At 41.3% G+C, this 24,165-nt stretch overlaps 1 protein-coding gene across 1 annotated transcript in view; it reads right to left on the bottom strand.

Moving 5' to 3' along the window:
• Nucleotides 1–24,165, bottom strand: part of LOC137298235 (uncharacterized) — a 692,490-nt gene that overhangs the window by 53,772 nt on the left and 614,553 nt on the right. The window contains exon 29 of the mRNA XM_067830406.1: nt 4,619–4,747. Within this exon, the coding sequence (XP_067686507.1) occupies nt 4,619–4,747 (129 nt within the window). The remainder of the gene's footprint in view (nt 1–4,618; nt 4,748–24,165) is intronic.

The following is a 24,165-nucleotide window of genomic DNA, read 5'->3' as shown; positions in this document are numbered from 1 at the left end:
TGAGTGGTGTTTGGCACATGAAAACTTTGACTGGGAAAATGTGATTTTTACTGATGAAAGCTCAATATGGGTATATCCCAATAATGTGAAAATATGGACAAAATCTGCGTCAGCACCGTTGTATCGACGACCTAAATACTGCCCAAAGTTTCATGTATGGGGAGGGATATCCTTATTAGGAACGACCCCGGTGTTTGTGTTTGAGGGAAATCTGACAAGTCAACGCTACACTAACATATTAGATAATTTTCTCCTTCCAAGTGCACATGTGTTTTATGGAAATGACTGGATTTTGCAGCAAGATAATGATCCTAAACACACCGCAAAACATGCCAAGCATTGGTTTCAGGAGAAAAATGTGACTGCATTACCATTTCCTGCATATAGTCCTGACTTAAATCCCATTGAGAACATTTGGGGGATGATGAAGGAATGTGTAAATCAAAAGGGGTTGACAAAAATTGAAGACATGAAGAGAGAAGTGGTCCGATACTGGGACAGCATAACTCACGAGACACTAACCTCTCTGATAGGAAGTATGCCTACCCGTCTTAGACTGTGCCGTGAAGCTCAAGGAGACTTGATAAAATATTAAATTGTTACCTACACAACATGAAAAGGTCAGTTCCCTTTCACAATACATTCAATTTTATCTGATTTGTTCTCGTTTAATAATATGAAATGCTTTAGCTATTCTCAATAATTTTGAACCATACTGTATTTCACATGAGTTCGCGTTTGTCATTGCTGGAAGCCAACGCGATGTTGAATGCTTGTCATGTTGTGCCGGGCACTATGACGTCATTCTCGCCAAGGTTGGGGAATCAAACCAGCAGTGCTTGGTTCGGATCCATCTTGCTCAGATTGTTTGTGATGGTTACTGAATGATGCACAGCTTTGACGCCTAGAGGCTCTCTTAGCCTTCAGAAAGGATCTTACTTTCTCCCGTACATTGTTATATACATAAGCTATAAAAATTTAATATTTAATAATAATAGCTGAGAAGGACGATTTTGATGTCCCCACACCCCCAAGAGGTGGCGATCTGGAGGCCTCGTTTGGATCCCCCATCAGCTAGCAACTCCTAAACATGGCCATCACCGTGGCTGGGCTGGTGTACTTGGCCGCTAAGGAATTTGTGACAAGCCGACAGCGATCCCACCTACTATTAATGTTGTTTTCTGGTGTTGGTTTAACCCTGGATTTCGTAGGTGGTGGAGCCACAATTCCAGTTTCACCTGTATAAGATGCAATGTGTACCACATTGGCATCTGGGTTTACACCGAGGCAATGACTATTTCGTTGTTGTAACCCACCACCCCTTTGTGTATTCTCATTGCATGTCACTCAGGGCCAGGTACAGCCCAATGCATAGTCGACTTTTGACCAGGTGTATTGCAAAGTGTCCTGGTATCACTTGATGGCTGCCCGGGCTGGTTATAGTATCCTCCACATTCGACACACACATTGTAAGCGGTTCCCTTACCTATGATAGTAGAGCGCGGCTGCATCTTTGAGGCCAACACAGCCTACACGTACGTTAGAATAGAGTCGTTCAAGAGGATGGTACGACTGAACCCTTTTGATGTATCCAGCATAAACATTTTCCAAATGGTCCTTCTTTGAACCTCCAAACGCAGTAACCCTTGCTGTCGTCGAAAGTCATGTAACAGTCGTACCACTTGTTTGTCTTTAAATAATGATATGACTTGTAACCCCACTTTACAGCCACGTCGTAGCTGGCTTTCGTGAGAAGCTTGTTGTGAACGATTGGAATGCCTAATCTGTGGTTCGGCCATGGCAAACGCCAGACAGTCTTTGGGTCGATACCGAATTCATTGCAAACTTGTTTGTATGCCCATCTATCATATGGGTTGTTTATTGCATTCCACACCTTATCCTGGAGTATTGGCAGGCATATTTCTTTGAGAATACGTCTGATATGGTAGTAGACATGAAACGGTAACACAGACTTACTCAGTTCATCACGTCTAGTGTCTGTCAACGTCAAGTCACATCCAGTCGTCGAGCACCCCACTGAGAAATTGACTTGATTCTGCCAGTATAGCATCAGGTTGCTAAACCAAAGATGAATATTCTTCCAATATGTAAGTGACACTTACAGGAATAACGAGCGGTGAGTCCATTCAGCTGATGCACGTGATCGATAATATGTCTGGTCAACTCGAAGTCACACTCTGCGATATCACCTACGTCCCACGATGGACCAACATCAACAACAACAAGCTGTTCGTCAGTGGCATCCTCAACCAGATAACCGACGGCAACTATAGCATGTGTTTGCAAAACGATGATGTCTTCAAACCCCTGGGAACTGAACTCAAAATAAATGACTCAAATGGCACAGTGGTGTTAACCAACAACGGAATAAACCCCTTTGTGGCTCAGCTGGCCATTGGCGAGGTTGCTTGGGATGATGCCAGATGACATGAAACCTACAACGACCATCACTGGCATGAAGTTACACAATCTAGTGCTGTATCGAGAGCTGTGCATTTATCTCTGTCAGCTGAGCATGACGGTCAACATTCAAGGTGGCACAAGGCCCCGGAAAATGCGTCAACATGGGGATCTCCGACATTGGGGACGCTCCCGGAGTAGATGGTAAATTGTACGCCTTGCAGTTTAAAAACGTTTACAAATGCGTCGAAGTCCCCCTCATTGGTGATGATGGTAGACACCTAACTGATATAGCCAATACTTCAGGAGCAGCTGTCAACACTAGGTTCGACATTTGTTCGCATCAGTGATGATAGGTGGACTGTACACCCATTGTTCGAGGGCAAACTACTCGACAAAGATCTTGGGAGCAATGCGTCTGCCATCACCAAAAATAACCATATTCCCTCGTCTTCACTGACGATGACAAATGGGTGTTGTCGCTCAAGTCGACTGGTTTCTCCAAATTAGTCCTACTCCCCTACGTGTTCATGGAGAACAAAGACAACTACCTAAACAAAGTTGTGAACAACGGAACCCTGCTCGTGGCTTACATTCCAGCACAGAAGTGCAGCCCAGTCTCGAACATGGCGGCACACATGCTATCGTGTAAACCTGGTAACGACAACATGGCATTGCAGTTGGTGTCTGAATCCGCCAGTGTGATAAAAATCCTGGAAAGACCACCCTCAAATTTCACGCTGGTCTTCCAAGTATACCTAGGGGAACCATCGCAGTATGAAGTCGAAATCATGGGAATCAAATGGATCAAACGACAACAATTTAACATTTGCACTGTTTACGTGAGGGTGGGTGTCGACTCCCACACCAGTCTGCAGGGGGACAACTGTGGTTGTGGAAGGCACGATATCACTCATCAAGATCTTCCTGCCAGAAAACCTCCTTGGGGGTACACCTCATGGGGTTGAAATGCACCCCTGTGAGATTATCAAGAAAACAATTGGAAACTATCTTGTAATAATATATAATAATGACCAGTCATCATCCCAAAATCACACTTACCGACCTAAGTGATGTGAAGGGAGTTGATCAACCTGAAGAAGACACCTTGTATATCCTACACTATCAAGATGGGGTGTTTAAGCAGGCAAGCCTAAGAGACTATAAAGATCCTAAATGGTTGAATTGTGTTTAATAAGGGCTACGAGATTTGGAATATGCATCTCTCATACTTCAATTCATCGAGTCACAGATGATAGTTTCCCAGTGAAATTCAATACCCTCGTTAACGTTTAGGTATGTGCATCTCACAGTGCTGTTCATTCTTGACTATTGACCTCTATTGTCGAGAATGGCCCGGAGAAACCAGTAGTCCGATGTGATATTGATATATCCTGGCCCTAAGGACAGTCAATCTAAATCCACAGACATAACCATAATGATGGGGTGTGTCCAAATGATGGAGATGTGGGTCAGTATGTGCTGTATCAATTGTTTGTAATTGGACTGTCGATGTTGGGTCTGAGATACTGCTTCAGGTATGGCAAAACAACTCGGTTCGTTTCAATACTTATTTAGTCCGGACATGTGAAGAAATTGTTAGTCCTTCCTTTAATAAACCCATTAAGAAGACTGTACAGCAAATCTCCACGTGACGTTCGAGTGGCCAATGTGGATGTGGCTGCAGGATTTGAGGTCCTCCGAAATATGTGATGACAATTATATGAGGAGACGAAGTACTTATGGAAGTCTTCTTCCAAACCGATAGGTTTTCAGTTGGGTACAAAAAGAAGGGTCCATCAAGATTTCTGTATGTAAGGAACTTCAATAGAGAAGGCTTTCAATAACATGTTTGAGAACATGTAGCCCCTTACAGTGTAAAGGTGTCATCCTTTTGTGCACAAACGGATAAAGGTGAAAAAATAAACTCTAGCTAAACTTCTGCAGCAAAATCTTTTTCCTCGGAGGGGAGGCTAGAAACCTTGTTCTAATGGAGTGATGGCAACCAACTGTGGTTGAGGTCAGACAAGACAATAAAGAGCAACTATTCACATTGGCTGCAAAATAATCATTTGCAGGAAGACATATTCTATTGATATTTTTCAAAGGTTCATTTGGTTTTGACTAACCTGAAGGACTCTCAAGGAAGATGCTTTCATTTTCATGAATGTGGGATCAGTGAAATATGCCAACATACCTTTCCGGCAGGTGCTGTTATCCTTTTGAAGTGTGTAGTCATATGTACAAAAGCAAACACGCTTGGTTTGACTGATGGGGAAACACCCTTGACTGCAACCATTCCTCACGGCACTGCAGAGATTCACAACTGAAACATAAGCAAGAGGACGATGTTAAGGTCTAATTGGGTCGGACATCTGGGAATATCAGGTTCATTCAATTATGTAAGTTTTCGAATATGCATCTATTATAAGCAACCAATGGGTCTGACTTGACACAAACTCTCTAAAGGATTAGCATGGAAACCAGTGGTCAGTGAACTGTGAGTGGAAAATGGTGAAACCTGAGCTCTGTAATTTTCGTATGCAACTATACAGCAGAAATAATATCATCAATGTATTTATCATAGTTCTGACCTACACGCAGTCTAAATAGGTTTTGTTAACACTATGCACTGCATGAGGCGGAATTAATACGTTCTACACATAATATAATTTACACACGTATGTATACATATACATACACTGTGGAAACAATAAAACACAACTGGATACAATCAAGGTATGTTTATGTTAAATTCAAAATCAGTTTATTTAATGGAAATTTATATGGAAAGCAAAAATATGTGATTTTCAAGGGAATATATATGTACACACACACACACACACACACACACATTATTCATAATATACATTCGTATAATGTATCCTGAGTGAGTGAGGGAGTTAAGTTTTACGCTGCTTTTAGCAATATTCCAGCAATATCACGGCGGGGGACACCAGAAAATGGGTTTCACACATTGTACCCATGTGGGGAATCGAACGTCTTCGGCGTGACAAGCGAACACCTTAACCACTACGCTACCCCACCGCCCCTAATGTATCCTGAACCAATATGAAGTAGGTGTCTGCTGCAACATCATCTCAAGGTCAGCATCCGTTATGTCCCCACCAGCAGCAACTACATCTCTGCATCACTTGGGCATACAGTGAATCAATGGTCAATGTACTGATTCTTCATCCAATGCTTGGGTAAATGTTGACGTGTTGTAGGTTGAGGCCGTCATAGTCGTACAATTGGTCCAACAAATGTTCGAAAGGGTTGGGATCGTGTGTCTTTGAGGGTCATGAGAGATGTTTACATTCTTGTTGGCATGAAATGCATTGTACCATGTACGACGTATGATTGTGCATTGTCCTGGTGGAATATCTCACCTCGGAAGTCTGCTGAAGGAAGAAGATGACGTAGAAGAATTTCGTCATGATAACGAAGTGCAGCTAAATTTCCCTGTATGTTCACGAGATTTGTCCTTCCAATAATGGACATGGTTCCCCACACCATGACATCTCATCCCCCGATTCTCTCACTCTGTCACAGTAACATTCATTTCGCCTCCGTTAACATGTATAGAAGAAAACACGCTTCCGAGGTTTTGGTAGACAATGTAAAACCGGAGGAGGGGAATCTTGAGGGGCTACCAAAACCGAGGAGAAGTGTTTTCTCTAAAATATACTAGTGTAGCGTCAATGATGGGTAGTTACATTGCAGATGATCATTTAATGAAGTTACATAACAATAACTGAATCACGCGTAAAATCAATTTAATGATAGTAACTATAAGCGGATCATTTAATCCCACCCCTTCGTCGGTGCGGTGGCTTTGCAGTACAGCGTCTGCCTAAGAATTTTTGCAGAGATTTAAGAGACTTGCAGTTCTAATTCCATTTCGAAAAAAGATTTGTATTGGGAGTTTAAAATTGAACTATATTTTTCAATTGATTTCAAACACTGATGTATCACGTGAATGTTGATGTCCATATAAAAAGTAAAACCTGTCCCTCTAAAACAAAAACCTCAAATGCGGTTATTCTGGGAAAACAAGAGACGACCCAATATATAGTGAGAAGCACACTTTAGGTCTATATGTATCCTTCAATCATGATGGAACTGCTTGAAACATTACTCGTCACAGAAACAAATCCTCCTCCGGTGCAAGAAGGTCTAAGCTTGAATGTTTTGACTCCATTGCAGTGGTAGAAAAGGTCCTGTAAAGGTCCTCATCAGTCTGGTTCCATGGGCTCTTGGACAATATGGCACTTGTGAAGAGCCATCTCTTTGTGGTGGGTCTTGGGTAACAATATGACTGTTGTGAACCAGTGGGGATATTTGGTCCACCAAAGTGTTTGCCCTGGGTTGCGTCCCTGTGTCGGTATAGGATCCTGGTGGTTGCGGTTACTGGAAGAACCAGGACCAGGTGTTCCTGTTGCCCAACACAACACTTGGGCCCTTACTTCAATTAGATGAGTAGAAAAATCTGTCCGATTCTATCAACTGATTGGTCACATTGTGACCTGAGCATGGAGACATTTAACTTGGTTTAAGCGTATTTTTATTCCTTCCTGGTCTAGTAAACAAGCAGACCTCTGCTTATGTCAATACCACACCAGTACACGTATCATTAAAATAAAATGCACATGAACAGGATACAATTATATGGTTGTAGGTGTAAATAAACCTTGAGCTTGCAGCTGCACTTCATAGATTGATTGCATATAATTATCTAAACTAATTTATGAAATCGTTTAGATTTAAAACTATATTGATGAAGGGACTCTATTATATTTTTATTGACATCGTTGTTTGTGGGTATATTCCGTATAACACAGTTTGGAGATTGTGTCCATTTGGATAGAAGTGGGAATTATTTCTAAGCAGTGTATAACTTGTATGTAAAATGATAATGAACAGTATCTTTGTGGTATCCACAAGCGCATCCAGGGTTGTTAGACGTGTGTATTTACTTCATCCACATTCAAATCACTACAGCCGAGCTTAAGCTGACGTATAGGATCTGAAAGAAAACATTGCCCCCCGTGTCAATGTTGACACTCCATGGTGGGTGGGGAATAGGTAGTGCTTTGGAGCACACTCGTCGTCCTCCAAGCAGTGCCCGGTGAGGAAAAAACAGATGGAGATTAACAAAATTAAATGTACTAGAAACATCAGTTTTGCAGATGTTAAAAGACTTGAAAATCTCCAGAACTAACTGAAATGTATGCATCAGTAACTAGACCGCTATCAGATACAAACCTAAAACAGTCCAACGTCAAAAGTACATCAATAACCTGTCAAACAGACTTGACATGGGTGAAAACTAATACTCCTGGGAGGTTTCCATCAAAACAACAGCTTCAGCCCAAATCCAATCTGAGTCTTTGAGTAATCGTGACACATCTACACCACAGAAGATACCACCAACTGCAAATGTCAAACAGGGCGTTAAAAGTAAACCCAAACCAAGGCCAGATCTTTCTAAAAAACTTCAAAGTGGCAGAGTATCCAAAGGATCAGAAAATCGAGTTCAACTTCATAATAAATATGGTTCACTTGAGGACATGGAAGTGTCCGAATACACCCATCAAAGGGCACACAGCTTGTCACCCACCCAAAAAGTGTGGGGTAGGTCCCCTATGAATGCCCCTAAAAGATATTCCTTTCCAAAACTATAGTACAGTGGAATTGTAGAGGGTTAAGGACCAACTTCAACGAGTTACAGCTACTAATCCAGGATTTTGCACCATCAGCCTTCTGTCTGCAGGAAACCTATTTGAAGCAGACAGATACTTTTGATTTATGTCAGTTCGTTTCATACAATTATTTTTCACTTTCGGGTGACAGGGCCACTGGAGGGTCTTCAATTATATGCAATCCTTGTAAAGCAGGATGTTATCCATAGTCCTGTAACACTCACATGCTGTTGCAGTGAGACTTACTCTTAACGTTACCTTTCAACTATGCTCTCTGTATATTCCACCTTCTTCAACACTCCAGCAGTCTGATCTTCAAGGTCTCTATGACCAACTTCCTAAACCTTATTTCGTTTTAATAGCTGGTCAACACTTTTAGCATTCTGGTTTTCCGGAATTTATCTGCTCCTAGTTTTCTATGTGTCTCACTTCTGGGAAACTTCTTCGAGGGCATTCTACAGTGTTGATGATGTTCGTTTGTGCCTGAACTTTCGGGAAATGACTTAGTAAATATATATATAGGCTGGTTGCCATGCGGAGGGTGACACTGACACTCATTCATATTTGCTTGCATTACATCACTGCCAACGCTTGAAATCCCGTCAATGCCTGGCCTACATTACCTGCTGTCACACCAATCACTGTTTTTACATTTTGCCATAGCTGTTCTCTCTCACACCAAGACTTTGGTGAGTTTGCTGCTATATATATCTTGTGACCCATTTACTTGGATTTTGTCTCTCTTGAATTTGTAATCAGCATTGTTATATTGACTTGTGACTTTGTATACCTTGCTCTCGTTGCATAATAATAGAATTTGAAAGTTAACGACTTGTCTTTGTTCTGTTTTGCTGGTTCACAGGGGATTTCTTACATAGTTTGTCACGGTAAATTCTTAACTGTAACAAAATTGGGGGCTCGTCCGGGATGGAATTCATTTTGTCATTTGTGACCTTTTGTCAAATATATTCCAAATTTCTGCAATTTTGCAACAAGTTAATTGTGGAACAAGCAAAATGGTGTTTGAACTTGAGAAGTTTGTATTGTCCCCTGACTCTGAGACAATTATTCAGTTGAGGAAATCAGATTTATTGCAAGTTTCTTCACATCTCAAACTTGCAATGAGGAAATTTCAGATTTTGAAAATTGTGCTGAATCATTATATTGATGAGGGAGTTTTTGAAGATGATGTTTTGGAAATGGTGCCAGAGGAATGTTCAGACCAGTTAGAAATGAAAAAATTAGAAATGGAAATGAAAACGTTTGAGATGGGGAAGGCAATAGAAAGGGAAAGAAACAGAAAGGAATTAGAATTGAAGAAATTAGAAATTGACAAAGAAATTGCTCTGAAAAACCTTCTCAGCCTTTAGATTCTTCCACTTTTGACATTGCAAGGCATGCTAGGCTTGTACCCCCTTTTAATGAGAAGAAAGTTGACAAATATTTTCTACATTTTGAGAAATTTGCAGAAAATCTCAAGTGGCCTAGGGAGTCATGGACTATGCTGTTGCAAACTGTTTTGAAGGGTAAAGCTCAGGATGCTTATTCAGCTTCATCAGTACAAAAAAGCTCAGATTAGGATCTTGTCAAGAAAACAATTTTGAAAGCTTATGAGTTAGTACTTGAGGCTTATCGTCAGAAATTCAGAAATGCTCACAAAAGGGACAATGAGACTTTTGTAGAGTTTGCTAGAGAAAAGGAAACATTTGTTTGATAGGTGGTGTGGGTCTAAGGATGTCACAGATTGTGATGGTTTGAGACAGTTAGTGTTGATGGAAGATTTCAAGCAGAGTGTTCATGCTGACCTTAAGACTTATCTGGATGAACAAAAGGTTGATGACTTACATAAGGCAGCAATGTCGGCAGATGATTATCGTTTGACTCACAAGAGTTCTTTTAAGTCTCCGGGAAATACAAAGTATTCTGGCCAAAAGGGCTTTTCCCCGGTTAAGACTTCAGGACATGCAGGCAAGCAGTCACATACTTTTCAGTCTAAGCCTAAGACTACCAGTGGTACTGATCCTTTTTGTGCATATTGCAAGAAACCAGGTCATTTGATTTCTGCATGTCACAAACTCCAGTTTAAAAATCAGGCTACAGGTTCCCCAAATGCTTTTGTGTCCATCGCACCTAAGCCTTTCTTTCCAGGTGGTTCTGAGGAGAGTTTTGTCTGTCAGAGTAAGTCTCCAGATTTTGTAATTCGGAAGGAGTTTTTGCAGTTTGTGTATAAGGGTTCTGTGTCACTTATGGGAGATAATTCTACCCCACGGCCCGTTATTATCTTGAGGGATACTGGAGCTCTTCAATCTCTGATTTTGAAGGATATTTTGCCCTTTTCTGATGAATCTTCAGCTAACTCAGATGTTTTGCTTCAGGGTATAGGTGGAAATTCTTCTGCTCCTCTCCATTTTGTGAATTTGACCTCAGATCTGATTTCAGGTGAGGTGAAAGTTGGTGTTCTTGACTCTCTCCCAGTTCCGGGTGTCGATTTGTTGATCAGTAATGATCTTATGGGGGCTAAAGTTGACGTTGATCCTATTAATAAATATTGTCACTGTTTCGCTGGAGAGTTCAGATAGTACATAAAAGTTGGAGAATGAATTTCTGGGTATTTTTCCTTCTTGTTCAGTGACTCGTTCAATGTCGAAAGGCATTTCTTCCAAGGCTTCTTTGCAGAATGATACCATTTATGATTTGTCAGGTACATTCATGGATCATTCTTTGTGAGTGAGTTAATATTTAACGTCACATCGGCAATATCTCAGCCATATCGTGACGAGAACATTTAATACTGAAATGAAATATATGTCTATTTTAAAACCTGTCAACGAAGGACAGTAAAACAACTAGAATATCACACATGAGAATATAAAACTAGTAACTATACCTAAAACAATTTATCTATAGAGGACAATACAAGATAAAAATGGGCTATAGATTGCTAACAACTGAAGGTAGATCACCATACTAGGGACAATGGGGACTTACAGTACCTTTGCTACCTGCATGGACCCTAGCTGGATTTACATCATCCCCTCAGCCATCAGCAATTTGGGAAATCTAGCCATGCAAATAAAAAGACACTTATGCTACGATTAAAAACACGGAAAGTTTGAATTTACTTTGAATGTTTGTGGACTTACGTACCCTCTTAGGAGGACAATAGTTTTACAGTACGTCAACCCACCTTTGAGGATACAGCCACTAACAAGCACAGTAATGAATTTAAACTTCCAATAATAAAATATTTATCTATTTACAATCCAGTCAATAAATCTAATTCTTTTAAAAATGCAATGATTAAATGAGAACTTGTGTTATTAAAAAGATCCTTCAGAGTTCGTGAATTAAAATACTGATCCCTTGTGATGGAATACTCAACACAGTCAAGCAGGCTATGCTTAATTGTGATTCTTCCATCACAGCTCAGATTGACAGAAAGAGACCCCCCTCATGGCAGTGAAAATGAATAAAAGTGAGTATAGAGCAGTAATTAAGTTTTTAGTTCTTTAAGGAAACTCGGCGAAGAACATTGAGGAAAGGCTTTCAGCAGTTTATGGGAAGTCTTCCCCCTTCATCTGCTACCATCAAACGATGGGTCAATGAATTTAAGCATGGTTGAGAGAGTCTTGAAGATGACCCCTGTCCAGGTCGCCCAACAACAAGCACTAGTCAGGAAAACATTGTGCATAGACTTGTGCTGGAAAATCGTCGAATCACAGTCCACGAGTTAGAGGAGACCACAGGCATTTCACACGGATCCATCGAGACAATTCTTCCTGAACATCTTGTCATGTCTAAGGTGTGCGCAAGATGGGTGCCAAGAATGCTTACAGATGAAATGAAGCAAACAAGGGTCAACATAAGCAACTCCATGATACAGCAAGAATCCAGATACAACAAGAATCCAGAAGATTTTCACTTTAGGCTAGTAACCTGTGATGAAATCTGGATCCACCACTATGATCCTGAGAGCAAACAAGAATCCATGGAATGGAAACATGTCACTTCTCCCATGACCAAAAAGTTCAAAGCCTCCAGATCAGTGCAGAAGGTAATGGCAACAGTCTTCTGGGATAGCAAAGGCGTCATCCACATAGATTACTTACCAAAAGGAAGAACAATGAATGGGGAATATTACGCTAACTTGTTGAGGCAAGTGCAACAGTCAATCAGGGAGAAGCGCCGGGGCAAGATCAAGTGGTATTCTTCTACATCAAGACAATGCTCCAGTACACATCTTTCGCTTTGCAGCCGCTGCTGTCCAGAAATGCGGGTACGAAACCTTGAGGTATCCCACCTGCTGTCCAGACCTGGCACCAAGTGATTACCATCTGTTCCCAAATCTCAAGAAACACTTGCGTGGTCGTAGATTTTAGTATGATAATGAGCTTATTGCTGCTACTGAGGCTTGGTTTGAGGACAAACCCATTTTTTCTAAAAAGTGCAGTAATTAAATGAGAACTTACGTTATTAAAAAGGTCCTTCATAGTTCTTGATTTGAAATAATTGTCCCTTGTGATGGAGTATTCAACACTGTCAAGCAAAACATGCTTGACCATGATTATTTCATCACAAGGGATGCCGAGCGGAGGATCTTTGCCTTTCAGAAGATATTCATGCATATACCATGAAATGATAATTCATACCAAAATTCCAAGACATGTATTCCCGGTCGATCACCAGCGGAATTATGGATATTTCCCCCTTGCTACTCTGATTTAGCCACCACCATTCAGTAACAGATAACTTTTAACATATTAAATAGTTAAATGAACCACAATTAACTATATGTAGTTATTATCTATTTAATATTTAGCAGACGAAAAGTCAACTTTACCCATTAAAACAACACTGCATATTCCTTCGAATGATAAGACTACAATTTCAGGCATAAGATACTGATATTCCACGCTAACCTTTAGTTAAGACTAAGACAAATAGATGATTGGGGTATTGACAAGCATTTTAGATATTCAACAATTTTGTTAAAAAAACCCCAGGAAAATGTCATTTGCTTCGTGAAATGGATCGGTGGTCCTAAACATATTTGCTCAGTATATTGTGTTGGTTCAATTCGTTTGGATTGTACCTGTTCCCAAATCGAGTGTGCTATAACAATTCATGCGTGAAACGCACAGGGAAAATTAACTTCTCGATATTTATCAGACAACCTGTCTCCCTCTTGTTTCAAGTGGATTGTTCTTTGGGGCGTTCCCAAGTATGCAAATTGGGGTCATTTGTCAGGTCATGGATCACCTTATATGTGTTTACCAGTAGTATTAAGATCAACAGTTTATCCAAGGTTTTAAATGATTCAATCGATGGATAACTTTTTGTGGATGATTTAATCATATGCATACTATGCAAATATGCATACTATTTCACGGCAATTACAGTTGTGTTTAAATAAAATCAATAAATGGTGTCTTGAAAACGGTTTTAAATTTTCTAAATTCAAAACAAAATGTATACATTTTTGTAAAAAATATAAGCTGCATAAGGACCCTGAACTATCATTAAATGGCACTCTCATTAAAGTTGTCAAGGAGGCCAAGTTCTTGGGCTTAATTTTCGATTTTCATTTAACCTTCTCATCACACATTAAATCCCTTAAAGCTAAATGCCTGAAGGCACTAGATTTGTTAAAAGTTGTGGGGACTGGGTAGAACCCACTCGAACTTGAAATTGCCTGTCTTTTGAAAACTCTGATATAAAAAGAGGCAAATGGCCTCTCAACAAAATAAATCATGTTAATCCTTCAAAATACCATGCTTCCAGGTCTATCACAAGCTTTCTCGAGATCAAAGAAAATCGATACAGTGTGTTGTTTATTTACTATAGCATTTTTAAAGAAGGATTCTAAACATACCAAATGGTCAGTGGTACTACGATTTTTCCTGAAACCACATTGAATATTTGTGATCAGGTTATTGGTTTTAAGATACCAAGTTAATCTATTATTTACCATACGTTCCATGGTTTTACAGCCACAGCTGGTTAGAGATATCAGTCTGTGATTCGACATATCTGTATCATCCCTGCCAGATTTTGGTATTGGGACAACATGCCTACTAAATAACAGCTCTATATTTACTGCAGAAGAAAAACACCATATTAACAGCTCTAAAATATATTCAAAGACACCCCAAATATAAACAATATATCATATTTTCAGATTCCCTTTCTTGCCTTCAGGCTATTAAAAATATTTCTTGTAAACATCCACTTTTAACAGAAATTATTGAATTATATAATGATCTTGCTACTGGCCAATACAACATCGTCTTCTGCTGGTTACCCAGTCATGTTGGTGTCTCTGGTAACACTTCGGCTGACCTTGCTGCTAAAGCAGCACTCAACAAATGTGTGACACCACTTCTTATTACCTACACTGATTATAGAGCTACCACTATATCTTACATCTGAGATCTGATGCAGAAGAAGTGGGATACCCATGTAGGTATTAATAAATTACATGAAATAAAACCATATGTCAGGTACACTTACTTGAGTTGTCAGTCCAGATATGAAGAGGTCATTATACGACGATGTCGTATTGGCCACACCAGGTATATGCATGAATATCTTCTGAAAGGCAAAGATCCTCCGCTCGGCATCCCTTGTGATGAAATAATCATGGTCAAGCATGTTTTGCTTGACAGTGTTGAATATTCCATCACATGGGACAATTATTTCAAATCAAGAACTATGAAAGACTTTTTTAATAATGTAACTTCTCATTTAATTACTGCACTTTTTAAAAAAATGGATTTGTTGTCTGACTTGTAAATAAATAAGTATTTTATGATTGGAAGTTGAATTAGTAACTGAGATTGTTAGTGGCTGTATCTTCAAAAGGGTGTTGAAGTACTGTAAAATTACTGTCCTCCTGAGAGGGTACATACGAGGGGATGTCAATAAGTTTTGAGCCTTGCATAGAAAAACACAAAATATTGGTATGAACCACATTTATTTTTCAACATAGTCCCTTTGTGAGTCAAGACACTTGTTCCATCTTTTCTGCCAGGTGCTGATGCCATCTCTGTAGAAGGCGCCATTTTGGTCCTCAAACCAAGCCTGTGGTCTCCTCTAACTCGTGGACTGTGATTCGACGATTTTCCAGCACAAGTTTATGCACTCTGTCAATGTTTTCCTGACTAGTGCTTGTTGTTGGGTGACCTGGACAGGGGTCATCTGCAAGACTCTCTCTACCATGCTTTAATTCATTGACCCATCGTTTGATGGTAGCAGATGAAGGGGAAGACTTCCCATAAACTGCTGAAAGCTTTTCTTCAATGTTCTTCGCCGAGTTTCTTTCAAGAACTAAAAACTTAATTACTGCTCTATACTCAATTTTATTCATTTTCACTGCCGTGAGGGGGGTCTCTTTCTGTCAGTGTGAGCTGTTCAGTAACTTCTAAGAGTAGGATACCCAAACTTATTTATCACATCAGCTACACCCCAAGGTTCAATGTTGTACCATAGGCTGTGACACCTGAGTATGAAAAATGCTCAAGGCTCAGAACATATTAACATACCCTCTTAAGTCCCAAAACAGTTTAAGTCAAATTTAATCTTCCATTTCTTGTAGCCGTAGTATTTCTGTTATTTTAATTTGTGACTAATCTTGCATACAATCACCAGCAGCTGAGGGGATGGTGCAAATCCAGCTAGGGACCATGCAGGTAGCAAAAGTACTGTAAGTCCCATAGCCTCTAGTATGGTGATCTACCTTCAGTTGTTCGCAATCTATAGCCTGTTTTTATATTGTACTGTCTGAATAGTGATATTAGTTCTAGTTTTTCACACCAGTTTTATTTCTCATTGTGATATTCTAGTTGTTTTATTGTCCTTCGTCAAGAGGTTTTTTACAATATACATCAATTCCTTCTTTCAAGAATGTTCTCGTCACGATATGGCTGCAGTACTGCCGATGTGACGTTAAATATTAACTCACTCACTCACTCCCATGGTGACCTACCTTCAGCTGCTGGTGATGTATATAGCTCGTGTTTTATCTTGTCTTGTCCAAATAGTTCCATCAGTTTTACTGCTCCACTCTATTTTTATCCATAGCTGTGATATTTTAGTTGTCTTACTGTCCTTTGACAACAGGGTTTTATAATATGTACATATCCCATTTCAATTTCAAATCTGTTCTTGTCACGATACTGTTGAAATATTGCCGTTGTGACGTTAAATATTAACTCACTCACTCTGTCTGCAGGAGACTTATTTAAAGCAGACAGACCCTTTTGAGCTACGTCATTTCAATGCTTATCATCATAACTCACCTATGAGTGACAGAGCCACTTGAGAATCTTCAATCCTATTAAAAAAATAGCCATATCCATAGCCCAATTACACTCACTTCTAATCTTCAAGCAGTTGCCCTTCGACTCACTTTAAATGTTACGCTCACATTATGCTCTTTGTATGTTTCATCACAAGGGATACCTATTTTAAATCACATAGTATGAAGGATCTTTTTACTAATATCAGTTCTCATTTAATTATTGCATTTTTAAAAGAATTGGATTTAATGAATTGTAAATAGATATTTGTTTAGTATTGTTAGTCCAGATTAGTAACTGAGACTGTTGGTGACTGCATCCTCAATGGGGGTTGCAGTACTACAAAATTATTGTCCTCCTGAGAGGGTATGTAAGTCCCCAAACCTTTGATGTAAATTCAAGTCTACCGAGTTTTTAATAGTAGCCTTTCTTACATTCGCCAGTGGCTGAGGGGATGGTGTAAATCCAACTGGGGTCCATGTAGGTAGTAAAGGTACTGTAAGTCCCTATGGTCCCTAGTATGGTGATCTACCAAATCTGTTGTTCTATAGCCTGTTTTGACATTGTACTGTCTAAATAGTGATATTAGTTTTAACTTTCCACACTAGTTTTAATTCAAATTGTGATATTCTAGTTGTTTTACTGTCCTTTGTTGACAGATTTTTACAACATGCATATATTTCATTTAAATGTTAACTCTTTAAGCCCAAGAGCCACTTCACTGCTCAACAACTGGAACCCTGTGCTGATTGCCTGGCTGGCTGTGGCGGGACTAATTTGGGCTATTCACACCTGATATCCCTGGCAGGTTTCTGAGATTACAGGAAACTGTCTCGTCATACGAGCAAGTCCTGACTGTTTAATTGTGTAAAGATATGTGTTGAAAGAAAGCAGATGTGAATACATGTCATATCTGTAACGTTTTACATAATGTTGTTGAACTTTCTCTTGGTGGCGTGTAGATAAGTATTTTCTTAACACATGTTTGTATTCTTTGTATGTAAGACATACTTACACAAATTGTCCCTCTCATGTCATTGTGCGAGGTTAAATTGTTCAAAACATCTATGTCAATGGCAGTGTTTTCGCTGATACATTGCTAGTGTATACTGAATATTTTAAGGAAAGTACTAATAAGCTAGTCTGTGAATTACATGGAGCAGATTCACAGTTTGTCACTTTGGTTCATCTAGATTTAAAGTAGAAAATATATGTTAACATATGAACATACATGTATACATATTGCATAACACTATTCTTTGTACATATATAAAACAAAGAGTCATTTGGAGTCATCAAAGTTCCTGAATAGTACGTTTTGTATCTCAACTGTTCAATATAGTGGCTGATTTGTTATCTGTGACCAAATGTATCATGAGATACCTGTCACAGAGAAATGACAGGTGATGGGGCGTGGGCTAAATTTCCAAAGATCACGTTTGGTCACTAGACAGCTTGGATACAGATTGATTATTCGCTAGATCGTTGACCAATTGATATACTGGATTTCAGCTTCATCAACTTTAGCAATCATGAAAAAGTTTGTGTATCGAGAACATACAAAATCGTAAGGATGCATGAAATGTACATACAGGACTAACAAGCACTTTGGCGAGTTTACTTTTTCTTAATGAGCCAATTGCAATGTCAATCATGTATTGCAAACAAAACCCTAGACATACAAGGGTTGGCTGAAAAGTTCTCAGCCTGAGTGGTTTTTCCCCACCAGGTAGAGACAGGTGTTTGCCACCAATGAGGACAATCATTTAGTGAATCATAGACACAAGAACTACAAATGTACTAATAGTTTTATCTCAACTACAGCTGTTTTGGTAAACCTACCCTCTGAAATCATCAGAAATGGACAAAACTGAATATAGGGCAGTCATCAAGTACTTGCAAAAGAAAGGGATGTCCCCAACACAGATACATGCTGACATGGTCTCCACTCTAGGGGATGATGCTCCTTCATTTTCCACAGTAAAGAAGTGGGCTGCAGAATTTAAGCGTGGCAGACAAAGCCTTGATGATGACCCACGCTCAGGAAGGCCTTCAACAGCAACCACTCCAGAAAACATCACGCGAGTGCTCGATATGTTGATGGATGATTGACGATTGACTACTCGACATATTGCTAGTGTAGTGGGCATCTCTCATGAGAATGTTGAGCATATTATCACCAACGAATTAGGAATGACTAAAGTTTCTGCAAGATGGGTGCCAAAGCTCTTGACAGCAGAACAGAAACGTGTCAGGTTCCAGACGTCCCTTGACAATTTGCGTCGTTTTGAAGCAGATCCCGATGATTTTGTGGCACGATTTGTAGCCATGGATGAGACCTGGATAAATCGCTTTCAACCAGAAACAAAACTACAGTCAAAACAGTGGAAGCATCCTGATTCACCAGCTCCGGAGAAAGCCAAGTCTGTTCCTTCACCTCTAAAGGTGATGGCATCAGTCTTTTGGGATTCCAGGGGTATTCTGCTCATTGATTATCTTGAAAAAGGTCAAACTATCAATGGCAGATACTATGCTGATCTACTAAACCAGTTGCGAGAAGCAATCAAAGCCAAACGACGAGGGATGATTGCTAAAGGTGTCCTCTTCCACCAAGACAATGCGCCTGTTCACAAATCGGTGGTGGCCATGTCAACAATCCGCGATTGTGGCTTTGAACTCATTGACCATCCTCCTTATTCACCTGATTTGGCTCCTTCTGACTTCCACCTGTTCCCCAAAATGAAAAAGGAACTCGCCGGTCGCCATTTTGCAAGTAATGATGACGTCATTTCCGCTGTGACTGATTTTTTTAGGGTAGCTGAAGAAGATTTCTTCCTGACCGGGATTCGGGCCTTGCAGCATCGCTGGCAAAAGTGTGTGAACTTGGAAGGGGACTATGTACAAAAATAAATTACAAACGTGGACTTTGTAACTTTTTTTCACAGTGAGGCTTAGAACTTTTCAGCCAACCCTCGTACCTGACCGAAACATTGAGGAATTTATGTTAATTATTGGTTTCTACTGTTGACAAACCAGTAGTATATACAATGGGGGTTTTAAAACACTTTCAAGAAAAGTCTCTACAAAGCCTTATTTACTAAATAAGGCTTTGGTTGGGTCCTTAGCTCTTGCTACTATTACCCCTACTACTTAACGTGTGTTGGAGGTAACACTGTGCCGTACGGTACGATCAATAATTCTTCTCTTACAAACCCCCTACCCGGCCCATCCCTCAAGTAGTATAAGTTAGGTTCGTCGGCTTTCATATCCACTTTATCTATGTTGTAAGTTTTGACTGACCATATAGGATCGGTGGCCCGCTTACGGCTATCACCCTCGTGTTCCCCCGGCTGGTATAGATACCTCACTAGGGCCCTATCTGGTATCTGTTTCTCCTTCCCACGCAATGGAGCGGCCGACTCTGCAACTATTGATTTTAGTTTGATAGCGTCTGCCGGTTTCTTACCGGTGAGACGGGTGACTTCATGGTTGATTGCCGACACCACCTTGGGTAACCTCGTGACCCATTCAGTCGATCGTTTTCCAGGGGTGACCATCTCCCTAGCATACTGATGGCCGAACAAGCGCTCAGCCAAAGTCCTATTAAATCTCTCAACTATGGCTTGGCTGCGATGGGCTCCGGCCGTGCCACGCCTGACCTTTGTATCGTGTTTGGCTAGCAGATGTGACACGGCACCCATGAACTCCCGTCCGGGGTCAACTTGCAGCTCTGTTGGCCACGTCAGCGGACTGCGTTTGTATATGCGTTCGAATCCTCTGGCTACCTGGGCCGAATCTTTCGTGGTCAGGGGTTCGGCTTCCTTGTAACGACTGGCTACGTCCACTACGGTTAAGGCATACTTGTACCTCTTGTCGTGGGGTAGGAACAGTAGGTCTGCCTGGTGAACGCTATTAGGTATGTTAATACCGAACCTCCTTCTAGGCACGTAGCGTGGTGCCGGCAAATAGATCTGCCACAGGGCTTGTTTTTCAAGCCACGCTTTGGCTTCCTCCGGGGGTACTCGCGCTATTTTAGATAGCTTATCTACTGCGCTAGCTCCTTTCCAGTACCCACGCGGGCTGTAGTAAATAGCCTCAAATTTTTTCATGTCCATACGCGTATGTGTTTATCCCATCAATAGCTATCCAACGTTTCGTGTCCATAGGCGACAGGGACGTCTTGTTTATAGTCAGTCCGTATATCTTATGTCCATCACTTCTAAGTGTGTTCATTTTATGCCTAAAGGTACGGGTCTTGAACAGGGCTTCCTTGAATCTGGCGTGTTTGATGTGTTGTTTCACCACATACTTCTTAACCCCCTTAGCCTTCCGGATCTCACTATTGTCGGCTTTCAGTATGGAGTACATCTTAGGTCTCAAACCTATGTACTCGGCGGCTATGGGCGTGCCAGCACACTCGTCCTTCATCTTACCTAGGACCTTTTTATTTACCGTACTGTGTATGGCATGGGTCTTAGGGTAGTCGCTGGTGTCGTATAAATCGAGGTGTTTTTTCATGTCCTCGTACACGTCCTCGGTTCGAATCTCCATCAGCAGGGAATCCGTGTCAGTGTACAGCACTTCACACCTGTCACCGTACTGTTTCTTGAGCTCGTTGTAGTAAAAGTCGTACATCAGGTGTTTGGATAAATCGAGGATGCTCATCCCCACGTAAACAGGCCGGTTGAATTTTATGTGGCTTTTCTTCATGTGTAAGGCAACCAGGTTGTCTGTGAATATCTTACTACGGTTGAATGCCGGACTGGCTATCAATCTCCTGAGCTTGTCTTCCTCACTCGACCGAACCAGCTTCACGGTCACGCGTTTCCTCAGGTTCTCCATAGTCTTACCAAACACGGAGTTGTTCATGAGCTTGTAGAGATTTTTCTCAAAATCACTGGTGGCTTTTTTTCGTAGGTCTGTGTTCATTCTGATGTAGGGCTCCATCCATGGGCTCTGGTCGAACATGAGCACCCTGTGTATTTTGGTCAGCCTCATACCCAACGACAGGTACAGCTGTAGGTTGCGATAGTGAACGATGTACTTGGTCTTATTCATTAAGTTAGGCATGAGTTTTTCAACGTCTGTCACACGCCCACCTAACAAGTTATGTTGGTACTCAGACATCCAGTCTGGGTTAACCCTCATACGTTCGGGGGCCAGGGGGTAGCTGTTGTGTGATGTGTGTAATTCCTTGGTATACTCTAAGTCAACCTCGAGGATATACCCTTTGTTCGAATCTGGTGCAACCCCCATAACATCAACGTGGGGTACCCATTCGAATCCCCCTGTAGGTAGATACTGGCTCATGGCCCAGCCGTACAGGTTGTTTGCGTCGAGGTAGAGAATGTGATTGGTTGGCTTGTTAGGATCGTAACCTTTCACGTATTGATTATTTGCTTTCGCGTATCGTTTGGATGCCATGGAAATCCCACCTCGCAAGCCTTTCTCAATGAATAGGTGCATGTCGTAATCTGTGAGCAATTCCAAATTAACTCCGGTCTTTTTAAGCAAGGCGTCCCACGACAGACCTGGGCTGGTGTAATACCATGTGGGGTCGAGTTTATACTGCTTGAAACACGTCCGCCTAAACGTCTCAAACACGTCGGCTAACAGCAGTACATCTGTCCTCAAGTACAGGTCGTGATAATCACCCAGGTTCTTACAACCCAGTTTATTCCATACGTTAGTCGCGTGCGAGTAATCATCTCGTGAGACGGACGCCTCATTCAGCTTGCTATAAAAGCAGTCAATAGGGGGTAGTCTGGTCTCGGTGAACTTGACCCAACTATCCATGTACTCATAGGGGTACACACCCTTCCTCATAAGCAGGGGTCTAGTCTCGGCATCTGTGTATCGATCGGTGATAGGGAAGGTATTGTTGGCCTTGACCAGACTGTCGAGTGACGACAGGAGGAACTGAAACGAGTCAATGAACCTAAGTCCGTTTAAGCTGAAGGAGATGTATCTCTCCATGTTGTTGGGAATGCACGTTATATTACCATCGATTTTCGCGATGGCCTGCATGATCAAGTGTGAGTCGTACCCTCTCAAGTTGTGAAAGACAACGGGGATGTTTATTGTCTTAGGGTTGATTTTAAGCTTGAGGTTGCACGCGCTGTGAGCGGCGCCTCTATACTTACCAGTTATGTGGCAGTGATCTCTCACCGAATCACCGTTAAGTGGTGAGTCACACACGTGACAGTTAGTGCTACTAGCGTGAGCTAGCCTGTCGACTCGGGTCATACGCATGGGAGCGATTCTATACAATGCATTCCTAATAATTTTTTCTTCCTCCTGCAAACACTTTAGAAACCTTTCAGCCGCGTCAGGACCCCTATACACTACCGGAGCTTTCGTTTCCCCGTCACAACGGACGACAATGTATCCAAACCCACAGGCTTTATGCTCGTGTGTTTTGTGGGTATAGCTACCACTGGGGGGTGTGGGGGAATCCCCCACCACCAAGGCTTCGAAGTCGGCGTATATGATATAAGGCACAGACATTTGGTTCTTGTGGTTACTGAATTTTAGGATATTATCACCTTCCTTAGGCATGTCGACTCGTATGGCCGTCTGCCCCACACCTTGGCAATCATCCCGGTGGGATTCTAATAAATCAGCTCATGTGAAGCCATGTAGGCATCGTTCACAGAAGTGGGTCGTTTCTCTGTGTGCCGATTGGTCATACAACAGCCTGCTAAAGTGTTTTATCCATGTGTAGTGATACTTGTCACCTCGCTGGATCATGAATATATTGATAACTTGGCGATCCTTCACCGGGCTGACCCTGTGTACTATTGTTGTGTTACCTTCGTGCCCAAAGACATTTATAGCCAGATTATTCTGTTTTTCTACTTTAGTGATCTGGGATATGGGGGTGGGTTCATCTATACCATCCCAGTTGAGCCCATCATCCTGAGGATAATTAGAAGACCTGTTCGGATTAGTGTCAGCTGGAAATAAGGCTGACCTGATAGCTAACCTCAGGCAATCGTTTCCTCTATTCTTAACGTTTACTATGGCATGTTTGTTCCTATAGTAGGGTGGTAAGGCTAGGTATGATCCGCCTCTGAACGGCACGTAGTTAGCTATGTCTAGATAGACATTATCGATTTTATCTACAGCCCACCCGGACCCCAAGTGTGTGTAGCGTTCTAGGTATTATCGTATCTGCTGAAAACTGGTATTGATTGATGCGTCAATGGTCTCTGTATGTGTGACGACCTCTTGTTTACCTCGGAAGTAAGGCTGAACATACTCAGTGGCCCCTGTGGGGCCCCCAACCTGCTTATCGAGCGACATTTTCACTGTGATCTGAAATTTGATACTTCCTAGGTTATTTAGTTCCTGGTTGACCTTATCAGCTATCAGAGGCTTGATATCTGTAATGTCTATGTTTCTATCAACGTGCATGCGCCAACCTCTCAAATAGTTGCCTACAGCTCGCTCAGTGCGCACGAACTGTAGGTCAATAGCTCTATTCTGTCGTAATAATTCTACAAGCTGTGGTTTTCTCATACGGGAATACCCAGCTAAACCCAAATCACGTGCTTCGGCTTTCAGTTGTTTTACTGTAGGCACCACCACTGGGGTATGTGATAACAATGCGGTTAACCCGGCTCTCCCCAGGTTTGAATAACCCGTGTATCCAAGCTGTTTTGCTTGAGCTTTTAATTGTTTTACCGTAGGAGGGGCTTCTAAACCTAGTAATCTCAACAATGCTGACTTCCGTATTCTAG

Source organism: Haliotis asinina, chromosome 10 (genome assembly GCF_037392515.1).
Source record: "Haliotis asinina isolate JCU_RB_2024 chromosome 10, JCU_Hal_asi_v2, whole genome shotgun sequence".
Classification (NCBI taxonomy): Eukaryota; Metazoa; Mollusca; class Gastropoda; order Lepetellida; family Haliotidae; genus Haliotis; species Haliotis asinina.
Note: the sequence above shows the minus strand (reverse complement) of the source record. Positions and strands in the feature narration are given on the sequence as shown.